Source organism: Giraffa tippelskirchi, chromosome 8 (assembly GCF_054371585.1).
Source record: "Giraffa tippelskirchi isolate mGirTip1 chromosome 8, T2T-mGirTip1v1.2.pri, whole genome shotgun sequence".
Classification (NCBI taxonomy): domain Eukaryota; kingdom Metazoa; phylum Chordata; class Mammalia; order Artiodactyla; family Giraffidae; genus Giraffa; species Giraffa tippelskirchi.
The window spans coordinates 162909229-162925056 of record NC_137282.1 but is presented as its reverse complement, the minus strand read 5'-3'; the positions used below and the strand labels follow the sequence as shown (position 1 = coordinate 162925056).

Here is a 15828-nt window from a genome sequence, read left to right as displayed (position 1 = left end):
CAGTCGAAAACATGCAGAATAAATGAGGAGTTAGAATAAACATGTCTAGTTCTTCTCAGGAATATCTTCTGCTTTTCTCCCCATCCACCCCCACCCCACCACCCCCAGATATTGCATAAGAGTCGAGACACCAGAATTTCGCACAGACTTACACAGACTTTTCTTACGGGAGATGTTCCAGACGGCTGAGGACATACGGTTTCTACTAGTCTGTTCAGAGGTAGCTGTTTCAAACCTGTCCAGTGCAGCCCTTTCTGCAAATGTTAGAGTCCCTTCATCTCCGGGATAAGCCCCCGATTTAAAGACAGATCTGATTTGCTTGCTGCCGTCACAGAAGCGTCCCGTTGCTTCGCTCTCCCGCAGATAGCCGACCTCGGCGTCGCTTCCTTCAAGACGTGGAGCAAGCTGACGAAGGAGGAGCACAACGAGCAGAGGAAGGCGGGCGGCGCCCCCAGCAGGAGCGGCGGCACGCTGCACTACATGGCCCCCGAGCACCTCAACGACATCAACTCCAGGCCCTCCGAGAAGTCCGACGTGTTCAGCTTCGCCATCGTGCTCTGGGCGATCTTCGCCAACAAGGAGCCGTACGAGAGTAAGGCGTCGAGAGAGGAGGGGGCTGGGGGCTAATGGGAATTGTTCAGTGCGGTAAGAGCCTGCAGTGAGGTCGCGGAGGTTTATCACTGTTTGTTCAATGTCTGTCTCACCCACCGGACTGTGAGCTCCAGAGGCCGGGACTGCATCTCATCCATTCACTGCTCTTCCCAGGGTATCTACACACGGAACGTAGTGGTTACTCGGCAAGTGTTTGTGGAATGGATACGTAATCTTGATTTAGGAATCAGGGGTCATAGGACAGATCGGAGCTTGGATAGTGCATCCCAGCTTGTGGGGTGCTAAACATTCCAGGCTTCCTCCCGGACAGGAAGGCTTGCCTGCTTCTCCTTATGAGGACTTTGAGGGCATACACTCCATACTTTCATCCATCCACTCACTCCTTCGTTCAGGAATTGTTTCTTTTCAGTACTTACTGTGGGCTCTTTACTCGGAACTGAGTCTGTAAAGATGAGAAAGACAGGGTTTGTGCAGGAGAACAGGTACATAAGTAGCCGTTCTTCAGTGTGTTAAAGTGAAGTTGCTCAGTCATGTCCAACTCTTTGCGACCCCATGGACTGTAGCCTGCCAGGCTCCTCTGTCCATGGGGTTTTCCAGGCAAGAGTACTGGAGTGGGTTGCCATTTCATTCTCCCGGTCAGTGTGTTAAGAACCTGAACTAATGGACCTTCTCCTGCCCGCTCTTCCTGGGTGATTGTCAGCTCCCGAGGTTTAATCCCCCTTTGCTGATGCTGCTCAAACCTCCAATGGTGGCCTGGACTTCCTCCTGTCTGTTAGATCCGGTCCACATACCAGAGGACCCCCCCCAAAGCAGTATCCCCCAAAACAAATCCATGTTCTCCATGCTGCCCAAGTGGCTCACTCAGCTCTGCTTTTACATCCAGAAAATGGTGTCACCGTCCACCAACCAAGCTGCCCAACCAAGAACCTCAGTCGCCAGGCTCAGCCTTGCCCTTATCTCGCACATCCAATCAGACATCGAAACCTGTGAATTTGGGCATCTCTGGTGGTCCAGTGGTTGGAACTCACACTCCCATTGCTGAGGGCTGGGATTCATTCCCTGGTCAGGGAACTAAGATCCTACAAGCTGCACAGCATGGCCAGAAACAAACAAAAAACTGTGACCTCTGGGTTATCAGATTCAAGATACATCCGTGTCTGTCTCCAGAGGAGCCTGTCCAGTTCAAACTCTCTGTGGCAGGCTCCCCATGCCACCGTTCACACTGCTGTCAAATAGGCCGATCAAACCTCAATCATCTGTTTGCAATCCTTCCAGGACACCCTTGACATTCAGGATCAAGTTGAAACCCCTCAGTATGAAGCACAGGGCCCTCTGATTTGGCTAAGCTGTTCCTTCCCTCCCTCGCCTCAGCCAACATGCCCAGTTACACTGAGCTAGTCATAATTTCCAGACACATCTTGATTTCTGCAACTCCCAATCTATTCAGATCCTGCTTTCTTGGCCTGGAATCTTCCTCTCTGAATCCTCCTTCCTGGTTCTTTACCTGGATAACTCCTGTTTATTCTTTTGAACTCAACAAAGCCTTCTCTGACCTTCCAGTAGTGGTCCTGTCACCAGAGCCCTTGGTGCTTGCTTGAATAACCAGTATCACTCTGTATTTTAAGTCACTCTTATTCAACTGGGCTGTCCACTATTTGTCTCTGTATTAACATCTGAAGTGTGGCACTGGCTTTATTCACATATTCACTCATTCTGCTAGGAGTCAGCTTTGCCATGAATCCTGGCTATCATCTGTTTGATCATCTCTGTAGTGGAATAGGTCCGCTCATCGTCCCAGGGCATTCTGCCCCTCCCAGATACAACTGTGAGAGATCAGTGGCTTGGTCCAGGTTCTGTCACCTACCTGTCCTAGAGGAGTGGGACCTGAAAGTCTCAGCTCTCCTTCCTGTTTGCTCTGTAGACGCCATCTGTGAGCAGCAGCTGATACTGTGCATCAAGTCTGGGAACAGGCCGGACGTGGAGGACATCATTGAATTCTGCCCGCGGGAGGTCATCGACATCATGAGGCAGTGCTGGGAGGTGAACCCAGACAACCGGCCCACGTTTGCGGGTGAGTCCCCTCCGTACCGGCACCGCCTCCCTCCCATGTGGCCGTCTTCCTAGTGAGAGGCTGACAGGCAGTACTTGGAGTTTTTAGGAAACTGAGTTCCACTCCTGATTTCAAACTGATTTTCTAGATTCCAAAGGCTTTGTTCAAAGAAAAGTTGCCATCCCTCTCTCAAGCATGAAGGCATATACGGTCCTTCTGTTTCTTGGTGGTATTTTTCCCCATAGTTAAATTTTTTAAATTATATTAAAATATACATGACACATAATTTACCACTGTAATCATTTTTAGGTGTACAGTTCAGTTGTGTCCAACTCTTTGCGACCCCACAGACTGCAGCACACCAGGCTTCCCTGTCCATGCTCAAGCTTTGAGCATCCCAAAGCTTGCTCAAACTCATGTCCGTTGAGTCGGTGATGCCATCCAACCATCTCATCCTCTGTTGTCCCCTTCTCCTCCTGCCTTCAATCTTTCCCAGCATCAGGGTCTTTTCCAATGAGTCAGCTCTTTGCATCAGGTGGCCAAAGTACTGGAGCTTCAGCACCAGTCCTTCCAATGAATATTCAGGACTGATTTCCTTTAGGATGGACTGGTTGGATCTCCTTGCAGTCCAAGGGACTCTCAAGAGTCTTCTCCAGCACCACAGTTCAGCGGCATTTAGCACACTCACAGTGTCTTCACCTTCCCCACCTGAAACCGTACCCGTTCAACACTGACTCCCCACCCCCCTCCCAGCCCCTGGGAGCCACCATCCCCCTGTCTGTCTCTGTGACCTTGGCTACGCGGGGTCCCCCGTGTAGGTGGAATTCTACAGTGTTTGTCCTTCACTGAGCAGTGTCTTCAGGGCTCCTCCAGGTCATATCCCGTCAGGATCTCCTCCTTGTTTCCTGCTGAGTGGTGTCCCACAGTGTGAGGACCGCGCCATGTCTGTCCAGTCACCTGCTGCCGGGTGCCGGGGTGCTTCCCCGGCCGTCTGACTTCTTAGCTTCTTGGATCTCGGTTCCTCCCTGTGTGGCTGGCCTCTCTGGAAGCATTATTTGCTATCTGCATCGGGCTGAGAGCAAGAGGAGAAGGGAAGGGACTGGAGTTTGTCACATCCATGCACCTCTTCTCATCCCCCTGTGTCACCTAGGACCTTGCTAAGGTCCTGGAGGCACAGGATAAGAGAAAATCGGGTCGGGAAGAAATAAAGAGCAGGAAGGAACTAAGGAGCCTGCAGGGGGTTCTGTGCTCGTATTTCTGCTGTGAGGAAACAGAATTGAAACCCCACCAGCCACTCCTACCAGAGGGTTATAGGGGTGATTGATCCAGTTTCCTGCTTTCTTACTCAGTCAGCCTGAATCTTGTCCCGGCTGGGTTTCTTCTCATGCCTTTTTCACTTTTTTAAACTAAAATTCTTCTTCTGAGATAATTGTACGTCTACATGCAGTTGTAAGAAATAATGCAGACATCCCGTGTACCCTTTACCTAGCTTCCTCCAAGGATCACATCTGGCCAGACTCAGTACAGATCACAGCTGCAATACTGCCCCTGACACAGTCAGATACAACACACCGCCGTCTCCACAAGGGTCCCTCCTGCTCTTCACAGGAGTAACGCTGCTGTGGATACTCATGTTACAGGTTTTTGTGTGAATGTAAATATTTCTCTAGAGTAAGTACCCAGGGATTAATAAGTAAGTCATATGGTAGTTTTATGTTTAGTTTAGTTGGTTTTTTTTTTTTTAAAGAAACTGCCAATCTGGGAATTCCCTGGCTGTCCAGTGGTTAGAACTCTATGCTGTCACTGCTGGAGACCCAGGTTCAATCCCTGGCTGGGGGACTAAGTAAGATACCAAAAGCTGTGCAGTGCGGGAAAAAAAAAAAAAAAAAAAAAACCCTGCCAAACTGCTTTCCAGAGTGGCTGTACCATTTTATATTCTCACCAGCTCTGTACAAGTGATCCAGTCTCTCTGCATCCTTACAGCACTTGGTGGTGGTGCCGCCTTTTGCTTTCAGCCACTCTGGTAGGTATGTGGTGATAGCTCAGTGTGGCTTTAGTCTCATTTCTCCAGGGGCTGATGGTGGTGAGATCTTCCCACGTGTGTACTTGCCGTCTGTGTCTCTCCCGTGGTGCAGTGTTGCTGTGTCTTGTGCCCACTTCCTAATTGGATTTGTCTTTTCACGGTTGAATGTAGAGTGTTTTCTGTATATTCCATATCGTGTTCCTTTCTTGCACATGTGATTTTCAGTTAGCTTTTCCCAGTCTGGCACTTGTTTTTTTTTTTTTTCCATTCTCTTCTCATGATCTTTCACAGACTGAAAGTTTTTATTTTGGTGAAGTCTTATTCACTAATCTCTCCTGTTGTAGATGATAATTTTGGTGTCAAGTCTGAGGGCACTGTCAGGGTTAGATTCCAAATGCTTTCTTCCCTTTCATTCTAAAAATCTTCGATTTTTACGTTTAAGACTGTGTTCTTTTTTTTTTAATGATTGCCAAGGAAAATTCATTATTGCCAACAAAAGAATGATAGCACAGAACTAAATATTTGGTTGTCTTTCTTGCCGTTTATTTAGTTTATGTCTTACTGGGAAAATGCCATGATCCGTGTCGAGTTAATTTTTGTATGAGGTGTGAGATTTAGGTTGCATTTTGTTTTTCCTTTTTGGCCTTGTTCCACCGCCCTTTGCTGAACGGCTGTCTTTCCTCCGTTACCTTGTTTCTCTGACTCTTTATACCAGATCCCTACCTGAGTGTTCCATCCTGTGTCACCTCTGATGCCAGAGGGACAGAAACAAGGATCCCACCCTTCCTTTTTCATTCGGATATTAACCCTCTCAGGCAGCGCCTTGGGCTGCAGCAGAGCAACCACACAGAACCCCACTCGGTCAGGCAGGAGCCCTGGCTTCTCGCCGCGGTGCCCAGCCTTCATTCTGTCTGCACAGAAGTTAGTCTTGTTTGTCTATTTATGAAAGCGATTTAAATTTTTATTCTGTTGCTTTGCCCACAGATTAAGGCACATAATTCAAAGATAATAGACTACTAATATTTTAATTTTTAGAAAATACTTAAGAAATTTAAAGTGGTTTTTTTTTTACATATAGGCATTGAAGAAAAATTTAGGCCTTTTTATTCAAATCAATTAGAAGACTATGTAGAAGAGGACGTGAAGAGTTTAAAGGTGGGTAAGAGCAGGGGCTCAAAACAATGACACATTAAAGGAGACACAGCATCAGTCATGAGAACCAAAGCATCACACTTAACCACTGAGATTCGAGGTAAGCAGATGGGTAACTGGGAAGATGCCCTGGAGGAGGGCATGGCGACCCACTTTAGTGCTCTTACCTGGAGAATCCTCATGGACAGAGGAGCCTGGCGGGCTACAGTCCATGAGGTTACAGAGTCGGACACGACTGAGTGACTAAGAACAACGCACGGCACAGCTTGGTAACCACAAAAAACCAAAATTAGCAGTTTCATACAGAGATCGTCAAGTGAGCATTACTGGACCCAGTCCTCTGTCGAAACAAATGAAGTGAGAGGAAAATATACTAGCAACATGGAAAAAGATAAGCACAGCATTACTGGAATAGGATGAAAAGGTGGATCAGTCATTTTGAAGAATTCTTGAAAGATTAAAAAGCCAACAGAATTACCTTTTGAGATATATAACAGGAAAGAAGCTTTAAAAGGCTAGCCCAAACATAATACTCAAGAAGTACTGGAGGAGGAAGTCTTGGGTCAACGTATAGAAGAACAGATGTCACCTGGCACGTTGGCGGGCATTGTCACCTGGGAGCCATGCTTGTCTTTGTTTTAGAAGTTGGCTCTTCCCCCCAACTCCTCTGTGCTGAGCAGCAGATGGGAGCAGACCCTGCCTAGGATCAGAGAGGTTATGTCAGAGACCATAGCCAGCTAACCAGCCAAGAGGAGCAGAGACCTTCCCCACTCACATGCTTGGGAAACAAAGTTATTGTCCTAAGTCTTAACATATTGCTCTAATCATGAAAGAGAGACTGCAGTAAATAAAACAGGCAGGAAACAGATATTTGAAAATACAGACACACACACACAATCAGACAGTCAAGAATTGCCAGACTTTTGAGGGACACCTGTAACAGACAGGTGTCCAGTGCAAACCAAGGAAGAAATCACAAGGGCATCAAGGAAGACAGTCACTAAAGCAGAAAAGCGTGAGCGCAGCACTCAGGGATAGTCCATGATGATAAAAGCTTCATTTCACCAGAAAGATAATAGCTTGAAGTCTGTTGGCCTTTGAACTGCATAGGTCCACTTATACTCAGATTTTTCTCAATAAATACATGATCGTCACTTGGTCGAATTTGTGACATGGAACCCCAAATACAGAGGGCCGCTGTAAAGATACATATATTTGGATTTTCGACTGTGAAAGAGGTGAGTGCCCCTACTCCTGTGTTGTTCAAGGATCAGCTGTATAATTTAGCGAAACCAGCTCAACTAGAGACAGAATACCTGAATATTCCTGTAACTATTAAAAGAGAGTTAAGCAGTCTCACAAGAAAATTCCACAACCACATAGCTTCATCAGCAATTTCTATCAAATATTCAGTGAAGAAGTTACCCCGATGTTATACAACTTGTCTGGATAACAGAAGAGGGAACTCTCCTAAGCTCCTTTTATGAGATGAGCGTAACCTTCATGCCCAAACCCAAAAGGCAGATACAAGAAAGGAAAACTACACAATGATTTCACTTAACAATATAGTTTTGAAAATCCTGAATAAAATATAAACAAGCTGAATCCACCAATGGACAATAAAGATTGGAAAAGATATGTGGTTTCACTAACAGCAAAGCAAAGTGAATTCATTATAATTTTTCATCCATTAGATCGACAACAGTTTTGAAAGATTGATATATCAAGTGTTGGTGAAAATGCAAAGTAACAGACACTTTCATGCAGTATTAGTAAAAGTGTAAGTTGGTGCAGTTTATTGAAATGTGAAGTATCTATCAGACTTTAAAGCATGAACTTTCACTGTAGCTCCGCATAGTAATCTATCCTGTTCACATGTACGTGCAAAGATTAGCTTCAGATGTTTGCACCTTTGTGAGACTTAAAATTTGGAAATATATAAATTTGGAAATCACCCAAATGTTTCTAAGTAGATGTACTAAGTAATGGTTAGTAACTTGATAATCATTTAGGGGTGGTGGAAACTAACAAACGATATGGAACGATCTTCCAGACTTACTGTAAGTGAAAAAATAAATCGCAAAACCGTAGAGTGTGACTCTGCATGTGAGCACTCAGTTGCTCAGTCGTGAGAAATAATAAAAAAAAAATTTTTAGATCAGTTGGCTTTATATGCAAGGGTTTATTTTGGTTTCATTATATTCATTGGTCTGTATATCTTCCCTTAGTCCAGTACCACTGTTTTGATTACTGTAGCCATGTACTGAGTTTTGAAATCAGGAATCTTTTTTAAGGTTGTCGTGGCTATCTAGGAAAAAAAGTTTATTTTTTTTAATATTTACTGCTTGTAAGAACTATGTGAAATTTCTACCTTCTGAAAAATTCATTCTTGTAACAAGTTTTTGGAACTATTTTCTGCTGTTTACCTAAAGTATGTTGTTATGCTCTTAATTTTAGAAAGAGTTTCCAGGCCAAAATGAAATTGTAAAAAGAATGAAGTCTCTCCAAATTGACTGTGTGGCAATAGCTCCAAGCAGGTCAAATTCAGGTAACTTAAATTGTGATTGAAAATCTATTTATTTACTTGTTTGCTCGTTCACTCACACAACTGCGTAAAATGCTATGCACAATTGTATGAGAAACAGAAGCTGTAGAATTTAACACCTGTCTTAAAGGAATTTATAATATGTTTGGAGTTAAGATACATATGGGCTTCCCTCATAGCTCAGTTGGTAAAGAATCCGCCTGCAGTGCAGGAGACCCCAGTTCGATTCCTGGGCCGGGAAGATCCCCTGGAGAAGGGAAAGGCTACCCACTGCAGTATTCTGGCCTGGAGAATTCCATGGACCGTATAGTCTGTGGGGTTGCAAAGAGTTGGACACGACTGAGCAACTTTCATTTTCAAGATACATATATTTGAAATACTAGGTAACAACAGGTTCACCAAAATCATAAAGTATCCTGAACACATAATCTGATAGGGACACATAATGTATCTGACAGGGAGGAAGTGACAGTTCATGAAAAAGAAAGGAACAGAGGTAGGAGCAAAGTCCTCGAGAAGGTCAGGGGACGTGCAGAGAGGATGGCCTCGGAGTCAAGCAGGGGTGCTTTTCTCACTGTAACAAAAGGGAGAGCAGAGTCTCAGCAATTACAGCCACTCATCAGTTGCCTGTTCTGGGGCAAATTACTCAGCTTCTTGTGAGCGTCATCCATCATCATGGTAATAATTGCTCCTGGTCTTTTGTGCGAAGTCATTTCAGACGTGTCTGACTCTTTGCAACCCTGTGGACTGTAGTCCGCCAGGCTCCTCTGTCCATGGGATTCTCTGGGCAAGAATACCGGAGTGGGTTTCCATTTCCTCCTCCAGGGGATCTTCCTGACCCAGGGATCAAACCCATGTCTCTTGCATCTCCTGCCCTGGCAGGTGGGTTCTTTACCACCAGCACCACCCGGGAAGCCCACTCCTAGTCTTACAGGGCTTTTAAAGAATAAAAGAATCCACGGAAGTGCTTAGCCCAGAGCTGCCGCCGTTCTCATTTTCCAGCCCTCATCACACCAAGGAGACACCGTCTCTGCTCCAACATAAGTCCCTTTCTTCCTTAGTCATTCCTGCAACGCCCACTTTTCTGCTGCGTGGTTATAACTTTTCTTGTGCCCTCTCACCACCAGCAGGGGCGGCCATTCAGTACCTATGCAACTCACAGGAGGAACACCACCTCGTAAATGCTTTTTACTCGTTCTCAGAGTTTTCCGTCTGTTATCCGAGGTGCAGATTCCTGATGGTGCTTGGGGTTTGTTTTACTTCTTAGTGTTCCGTGATGCTCTTTCCAATGCTGGTCATTTCTTTGCAGCCACAGAACAGCCCAGTTCACTGCACAGCTCACAGGGCTTCGGGATGGGTCCCGTGGAGGAGTCCTGGTTTGCTCCCGCCCCAGATCACCAGCCAGAGGAGAACGACTTCCTGCTGCACAGCAAACTCCAGGAGGAGGCCAACTACCACCTTTACGGCAGCCGCATGGACAGGCGCACAAAAGAGCAGCCCAGACCGAACGCGGCTTACAGCAGTGAGGAGGAGAGGAGGCGCAGGGTCTCCCACGACCCTTTTGCACAGCAGAGACCTTACGAGAATGCTCAGAGCCCAGGGATGAAAGGCCTCGCTTACTCTGGCGTGATGAATCACACCAGTGCAGCCCAGCAGCCAGCAGGGCTAAGCAGCCAGCCCCAGTCACCGTACTGGAGAGATGGATCATTTCATCCGCTTGGGCTTGGAGTGAGACCGCTGGACCTGGGGACCATGAGTCCACGAGTTTGGTACAGGCCAAACCCTGGCCACATGCCAAGCCTATATAAAACTCCGGTGCCCGAGACCAACCTCCTGGGGAATACACCCACCATTCCATTCACCTCCTTGCCATCAAGAGGTAAACGGGCCTTGCAGTCACACTGTTCTTTTAAATTTTCCTGAAAATAAAGCCAGCCACTAGCTCTGTCATAAACTAGAAGGTAACAAAGATCAAGCTATTTGGGGTCTTTGGCCACCAGACGTACCTTGCCACCCCAGAATAGTCTCATCAGACCCCTCAGCCCAGGCTGTTTGTTCAGGTGGGCTTCAGGCAGCTACCCACACGTGCAGGGTGACAGGGCCCGGCCTCCAGGAGGCCTCCTCTGCTCTAAGCCGAATCTCAGTAGTCCACTGTGTCCAGGCTCTGGTGTAAGGGGGAGTAACTGCCTTCTTTCACTTGCTTACTGTTTTCTGAAGGTAGGAAGTAGGTCTCAGACATGTTCACCCTTTATCTCCTCTAGGCCAGAGATTACCGTTTGTGATGAAAACCACATTGTTGGGCAACCACCCCTCCAGAACTCTTCCTTGTTCCCAACCTGCACCTGTCCCCATCAGACACTAACCCCTTCCTCCCGCCTTCCCAGCCCCGGGCAGTCAACCTTCCGCTTTCTGTCCCGACGAACTTGATGACTCCAGGGACCTCATATAAGTAGAGTCATATGGCGCCTGTCCTTTTGTGACTGGCTTACTTCACTGAAGACGGTGTCCTCAAGGTTTACATGCTACATCATGTGCCAGAATTCCCTTATTTTAAGGCTAAATAGTAATCCATTATTATTATGTGATCCATCCAAAATAGACCTCATTCTGTTTACCCGTTCATCTGTTGATGGACACTTGGGTGGCTTCCACTTTTTGGCTGTTAGGAATAATGCTACGAACATGCATGTATAGATATCTGATTCAGACCCTGCTTTCAGTTCTTTGGGGCATATACGAGTAGAATTCCTGCATCGTATGGCAGTTTTTTTAAGTTTTTGAGGAACCGCCACTGGTTACCGCAGTGGCTGCATCATCTTATACCAGGGCAGAGAGGTTCCAGTTTCTCCACATCCTCGCTGACACTGGCTGTTTTCTGTATTTTTGATAGTTTCCAACCTAATGGATGTGAGATGATTCAGCCAACTTTTAAAGAAGAAAACTCCACGTGGTGGCATAGGATAAATAATTTAACTTAAGCAGTTGGAGTAGAGTCCTGCCCCTTTACCAGGCTGTACTTTTTTCTCTTCCTTGCAGTCTAGATATACTACTTATCTCTGTGTTTCTTTCTAATTAGATGAGTCTGCAAAATATACCATACACAGCAGTTCTGGCATTCAGATTGGCGACAGTAATTACATGGAGATTAGTGGAGTGAGTTCGTCGGTGCTGGATAACACGTACATGAACTTGAAAGAAGAGCCCGCTTCTAAGTACCGAGCTATCTTCGGTAAGATGCCCTTGAAGGACTCATGCTACAGCAACCTTGAACTTTCCTACTCACCTAATATTTCTCTGATTATTCTCCCTGCAGATGCCCTATTGCTCCTCATGTAATTTCCATAGAATTCCTTTGTAACTTATTTATGTGTACCGAGGACATAATTAGAATATCTAATTCATGGGTTTGCTTGAAAGTGAAATGAGTCAATACAAATAAAGCGCTTATACACTGTCTGGCACACAGTAAGATCTATAAAAGTGTTAAACACATCATCATCATCAACATGACCACCCAGACCCAGGAACTCATCAGGTCCTCATCAAAAGGGATTCTGTAAAAGACAGAAGACTGTGCCCTCAGCTGCACTTGCATAATAAAAATTAGAGGGCTTTCTCTTATGGGGTTCCACTCTGCAGCCTCATAACATCAATCCCAAAACACAACCTGGGAAAAAGTGTGATTTAAGAACCCAGCTTTCTAATTAACCCCAGGATTGGCATTCTTTTTTTTTTTAATCAAGGGCCAGAGTAAATGTTTTTGGCTTCGCTGGCCCCGCCATCTCTGTTGTAGCTACTCGGCTGACACCGCTTCCTTGTGGGCTCCCCTGGTGGCTCAGATGGTAAAGAATCTGCCCGCAATGTGGGAGACCTGGGCTGGATCCCTGGGTTGGGAAGATCCCCTGAAGGAGGGCATGGCAACCCACTCCAGTCTTCTGCCTGGAGAATCCCCATGGACAGAGGAGCCTGGTCGGCTGCAGTCCTGGGGCCGCAAAGAGTTGGACACGATGCAGCGACCCAGCAGAGCACACAGCACAGCTGACTGCACTACACCAGCAGCCCCAGGCAGCACGTGCACGAATGGGTGTGGCCATGTTCTAATAAAACTTTGTTTACAAAAACAAGCAGTGGGCCACACTTGGCCCACAGGCCATAGTTGGCCAACCCGTCTAACCCTTTCAAAGCCAGTCTTTGATACACTAGAGCAGAGGTTCCTAAGATTTGGGGCGACTGGGTACCTTTGAGAAGCTGATGGAGCCCAGGGTCCCTCTCCTGGTGAAGCACCGACAGACTCTGGCCGGGAGGCTGACAGCTGGTGGTGATGGTTGGAGCTGCACTGTGGGAGCCGAGGACAGGATGGGTGTTCTGCAGGGGGGATGAGGTATCTTATTATTCCGCTTACTGAACCTCACGGAATATGGCTTGTTTGTGGTGGTGTGGTGGTTTTATACTTCTGTTTGCTTCATTTTATTATTTTTGCGAAGGCCAGAGAAGAAGGAACCAGTAGAGAGAGAGAGGTTACGGCTCTAGGAGAAAGGAGGACTGCGTGGGGCGGGGGAGGGATGAGCCCAGAAATGCCTCACCCATGAGAAGACAGTGGAATCCAACAGTTTCCCTGCGGTGGTCTGTTTCCTTGACCAAGTAAGAGGGATGCACGCTGCTGGGGGAAGGCATCCTGAGTTGAATGACCTTAACTCTGGCCAGATGTAAGCAGAAAAGGCCCAAAAGGAACCAAAAATGGTGTTTTCCCCCTTGACATCAGGAAGGTGTAGTGTAGACAGGGGCTGTGGCTCACCTGGCACAGAATTGCCTAGCAGCCAAGGGGGGTTCTCTGAGCGCGGGGTTGTGGCTCACGGGGCAGCTCCCAGGAGGAAGCAGGTCCTCGAGTGGGCTGGTAGACAGGTGAGGATCATCCAGGGAGCCAACAGCAGAGCGTGGAGAAGTTAACGTTTTTTACTGACTCCTGGTGCTCTGTACTTTATACAGGTGTTTGAAGCCAGAGTGTTCACGCGGCCAGAGCTCAATGCCCTCTCCTCTTTTCTGTTCGGCAGATAATACCACTAGTCTGACTGATAAACACCTGGACCCGGTCAGGGAGAATCTGGGGAGACACTGGAAAAACTGTGCCCGAAAGCTGGGTTTCTCTGAGTCTCAGATCGATGAAATTGACCACGACTATGAGCGAGATGGACTGAAAGAAAAGGTTTACCAGATGCTCCAAAAGTGGCTGATGCGGGAGGGCAGCAAGGGGGCCACGGTGGGAAAGCTGGCCTTCGCGCTGTACCTGTGCTCACGGATAGACCTGGTCAACTGCTTGATCCGCATCAGCCAGAACTAAGCCCACAGGCGCTCCTGCAGCAGGAGGCCACCTCCTCCCCTGGTGAAAGCCTGCTGCCTGCGGTGACTCGGGCTTCTTTTCTCCCTGATACAGCGGGTGCTGTGTCTGCGTAAAAATCACTTCCTGCCTTTCACAGCTGGAGGATGGAAAAAGGAACCTACAGCAAACCACCCACTACACAGGACGACCAATTCGTGGCCAAGGCCCAACCCAACAAGAAGCCTAAAGGGGGGTTGAAAAGGAGAGAAGAGAGATTTCAGACAGACTGTTTTTTCTTTCAGATTATCCCATAATCTTCATGCTATTCATTCTGGTTTCTGGGAGTTTTGTTTGAGCAAGGAAAAAAAAAATTCGGAGAACATAACCTAAATCAGCTTTCTAATTTTACACTGTCTTCTCCAGATAGGTGCCTGTTATAACCAAAGTAAAAAAACTTCTCATCCAGTCGGATAGGGGAAAACTGGAGGGGGAGATGGTGCCCAGCTGCGGGAGGGGGCTGGGTGATTTCTTTTCCAGATGCATCCCTTGTGACCACTGTTCTAAATTCTCTAAATTCCAAAGAGGTTAACTAATCAGTGTCAGCGGCAAAAAGCAGACAGTATTTTAATGGACTAATTAAAATAAAATTTTGTACCTCAAATACAAGCCACTGAAATGATGTTTGTATAAACGAAACAGTGTGAGATTCTCCGTGGTGACTTTACCATGTGGGTTGGCGTTTCCTTTTCACCCCTGCTACTGGCAGGAGAGGAGAAGCTGGGGAGAAAGGAGGAGCTTTCTTGACGGTGCATTTTGACTTTCAAGATGAAAAACCCATGGGCCCGAGAGCCTAAGCACTGCTGTCCTGCACACCCAGCTCAGGGGCCTTTCCTTCAGCCCCTACTGTCTAAACACTGGACCGAAGAGGACCAAGGTTACATCTGAGTTTCGATACTAGGCCCAAACACCACAAAAACACTCATCTTGGGCAGGAATAACGAAGCGGGACGACACAGACTACAATACAAGAAAGAAGACGACCTGTTCTTGGCTCCGAGAAAGGTATCCTGACCCTGAGGTTGATACTGTTAAGTGAGACCCGCTCCCAGATCGCACACCCTGCTCAGCAGAGTCCCCGCTTGTCGCTGTCATGATAATCTTTGCTGTGGGTCCAGAAGATGAAGTTAGATCTTCAGCAACACGAAAAGGAGTTATTTCTCACAAGACATTTTAAATAGTTTAATCTGTTGTTTTAAAAAGCTTTTGTAATTACAGTAATCATGTAAATAGAATAGGTCTGTATACAGCCAAGGCTTCCCTGGTGGCTCAGAGGGAAAAGCGTCCGCTTGCAATGCGGGAGACCTGGGTTCGATCCCTGGGTCAGGAAGATCCCCTGGAGAAGGAAATGGCAACCCACTCCAGTGCTCTTGCCTGGAAAATCCCATGGACAGAGAAGCCTGGTAGGTTACAGTCCATGGGGTCGCAGAGTCGGACACGACTGAGCGACTTCACATTCACATACGGCCAAGGTGTTAGAAGCATCTGATTACAAAGAAATCATTGAAGGACTATTTCTCTAGTATAATCCTGACACAGGCCTCTGAAATCAAGCAGGCATAAGTTTCACTCTGGCCGTGCACCTGGGGCCTGCTTCCTGACCCTTCGGGCCTCAGTTTCCTCATCTATAAACAGGGTGCTAGGACATGAGGTAGGTGTGAGGATTATAATAAGATGATGCATCTCATTTTTAGGTGCCTGGCGCAAAAAAGTTATTTTAAGATGTTTCTTGATGCAGACCGTGTTTAAAGTCTTTATTGAATTTGTTACAGTATTGCTTCTGTTTTTATGTTTTGGCGTAGAGGCATGTGGGATCTCATCTCCCTGATCAGGGGCTGAACCCACACCACTTTGTATTGGAAGGCAAAGTCTTAACCACTGGACCACCAGGGAAGTCCCTAAAAATAGTATTTTTAAAATTTAATTTTATTGGAATATAGTTGATTTACAATGTTTTGTTAGTTTCAGGTGTACATACCCACTTTTTTAGATTCTTTCCCCATATAGGTCATTATAGAGCATTGAGTTCCCTGTGCTATAGAGTAGGTCTTTATTAGTTGACACCAGTAGCC

The 15828-nt window shown here is 46.7% G+C and overlaps 1 protein-coding gene across 6 annotated transcripts in view; it reads left to right on the top strand.

The window, feature by feature from the left end:
- The window catches only part of RIPK1 (receptor interacting serine/threonine kinase 1), a 47967-nt gene extending 33607 nt beyond the window's left edge, over positions 1 to 14360 (top strand). For 4 of the 6 annotated variants that reach the window (XM_081523311.1, XM_081523308.1, XM_081523309.1 and 1 more), the window contains exons 5-11: positions 364 to 592; positions 2534 to 2683; positions 5764 to 5840; positions 8295 to 8385; positions 9692 to 10261; positions 11459 to 11611; positions 13434 to 14360. In XM_081523311.1, the coding sequence (XP_081379437.1) occupies positions 364 to 592; positions 2534 to 2683; positions 5764 to 5840; positions 8295 to 8385; positions 9692 to 10261; positions 11459 to 11611; positions 13434 to 13720 (1557 nt within the window). In that variant the 3' untranslated portion in view covers positions 13721 to 14360. Of the gene's footprint in view, positions 1 to 75; positions 221 to 363; positions 593 to 2533; positions 2684 to 5763; positions 5841 to 8294; positions 8386 to 9691; positions 10262 to 11458; positions 11612 to 13433 lie in introns of those variants that run through there. The other 2 variants (XM_081523313.1, XM_081523314.1) reach the window with 2 other exon arrangements.
- The last annotated feature ends 1468 nt before the right edge of the window (positions 14361 to 15828 follow it).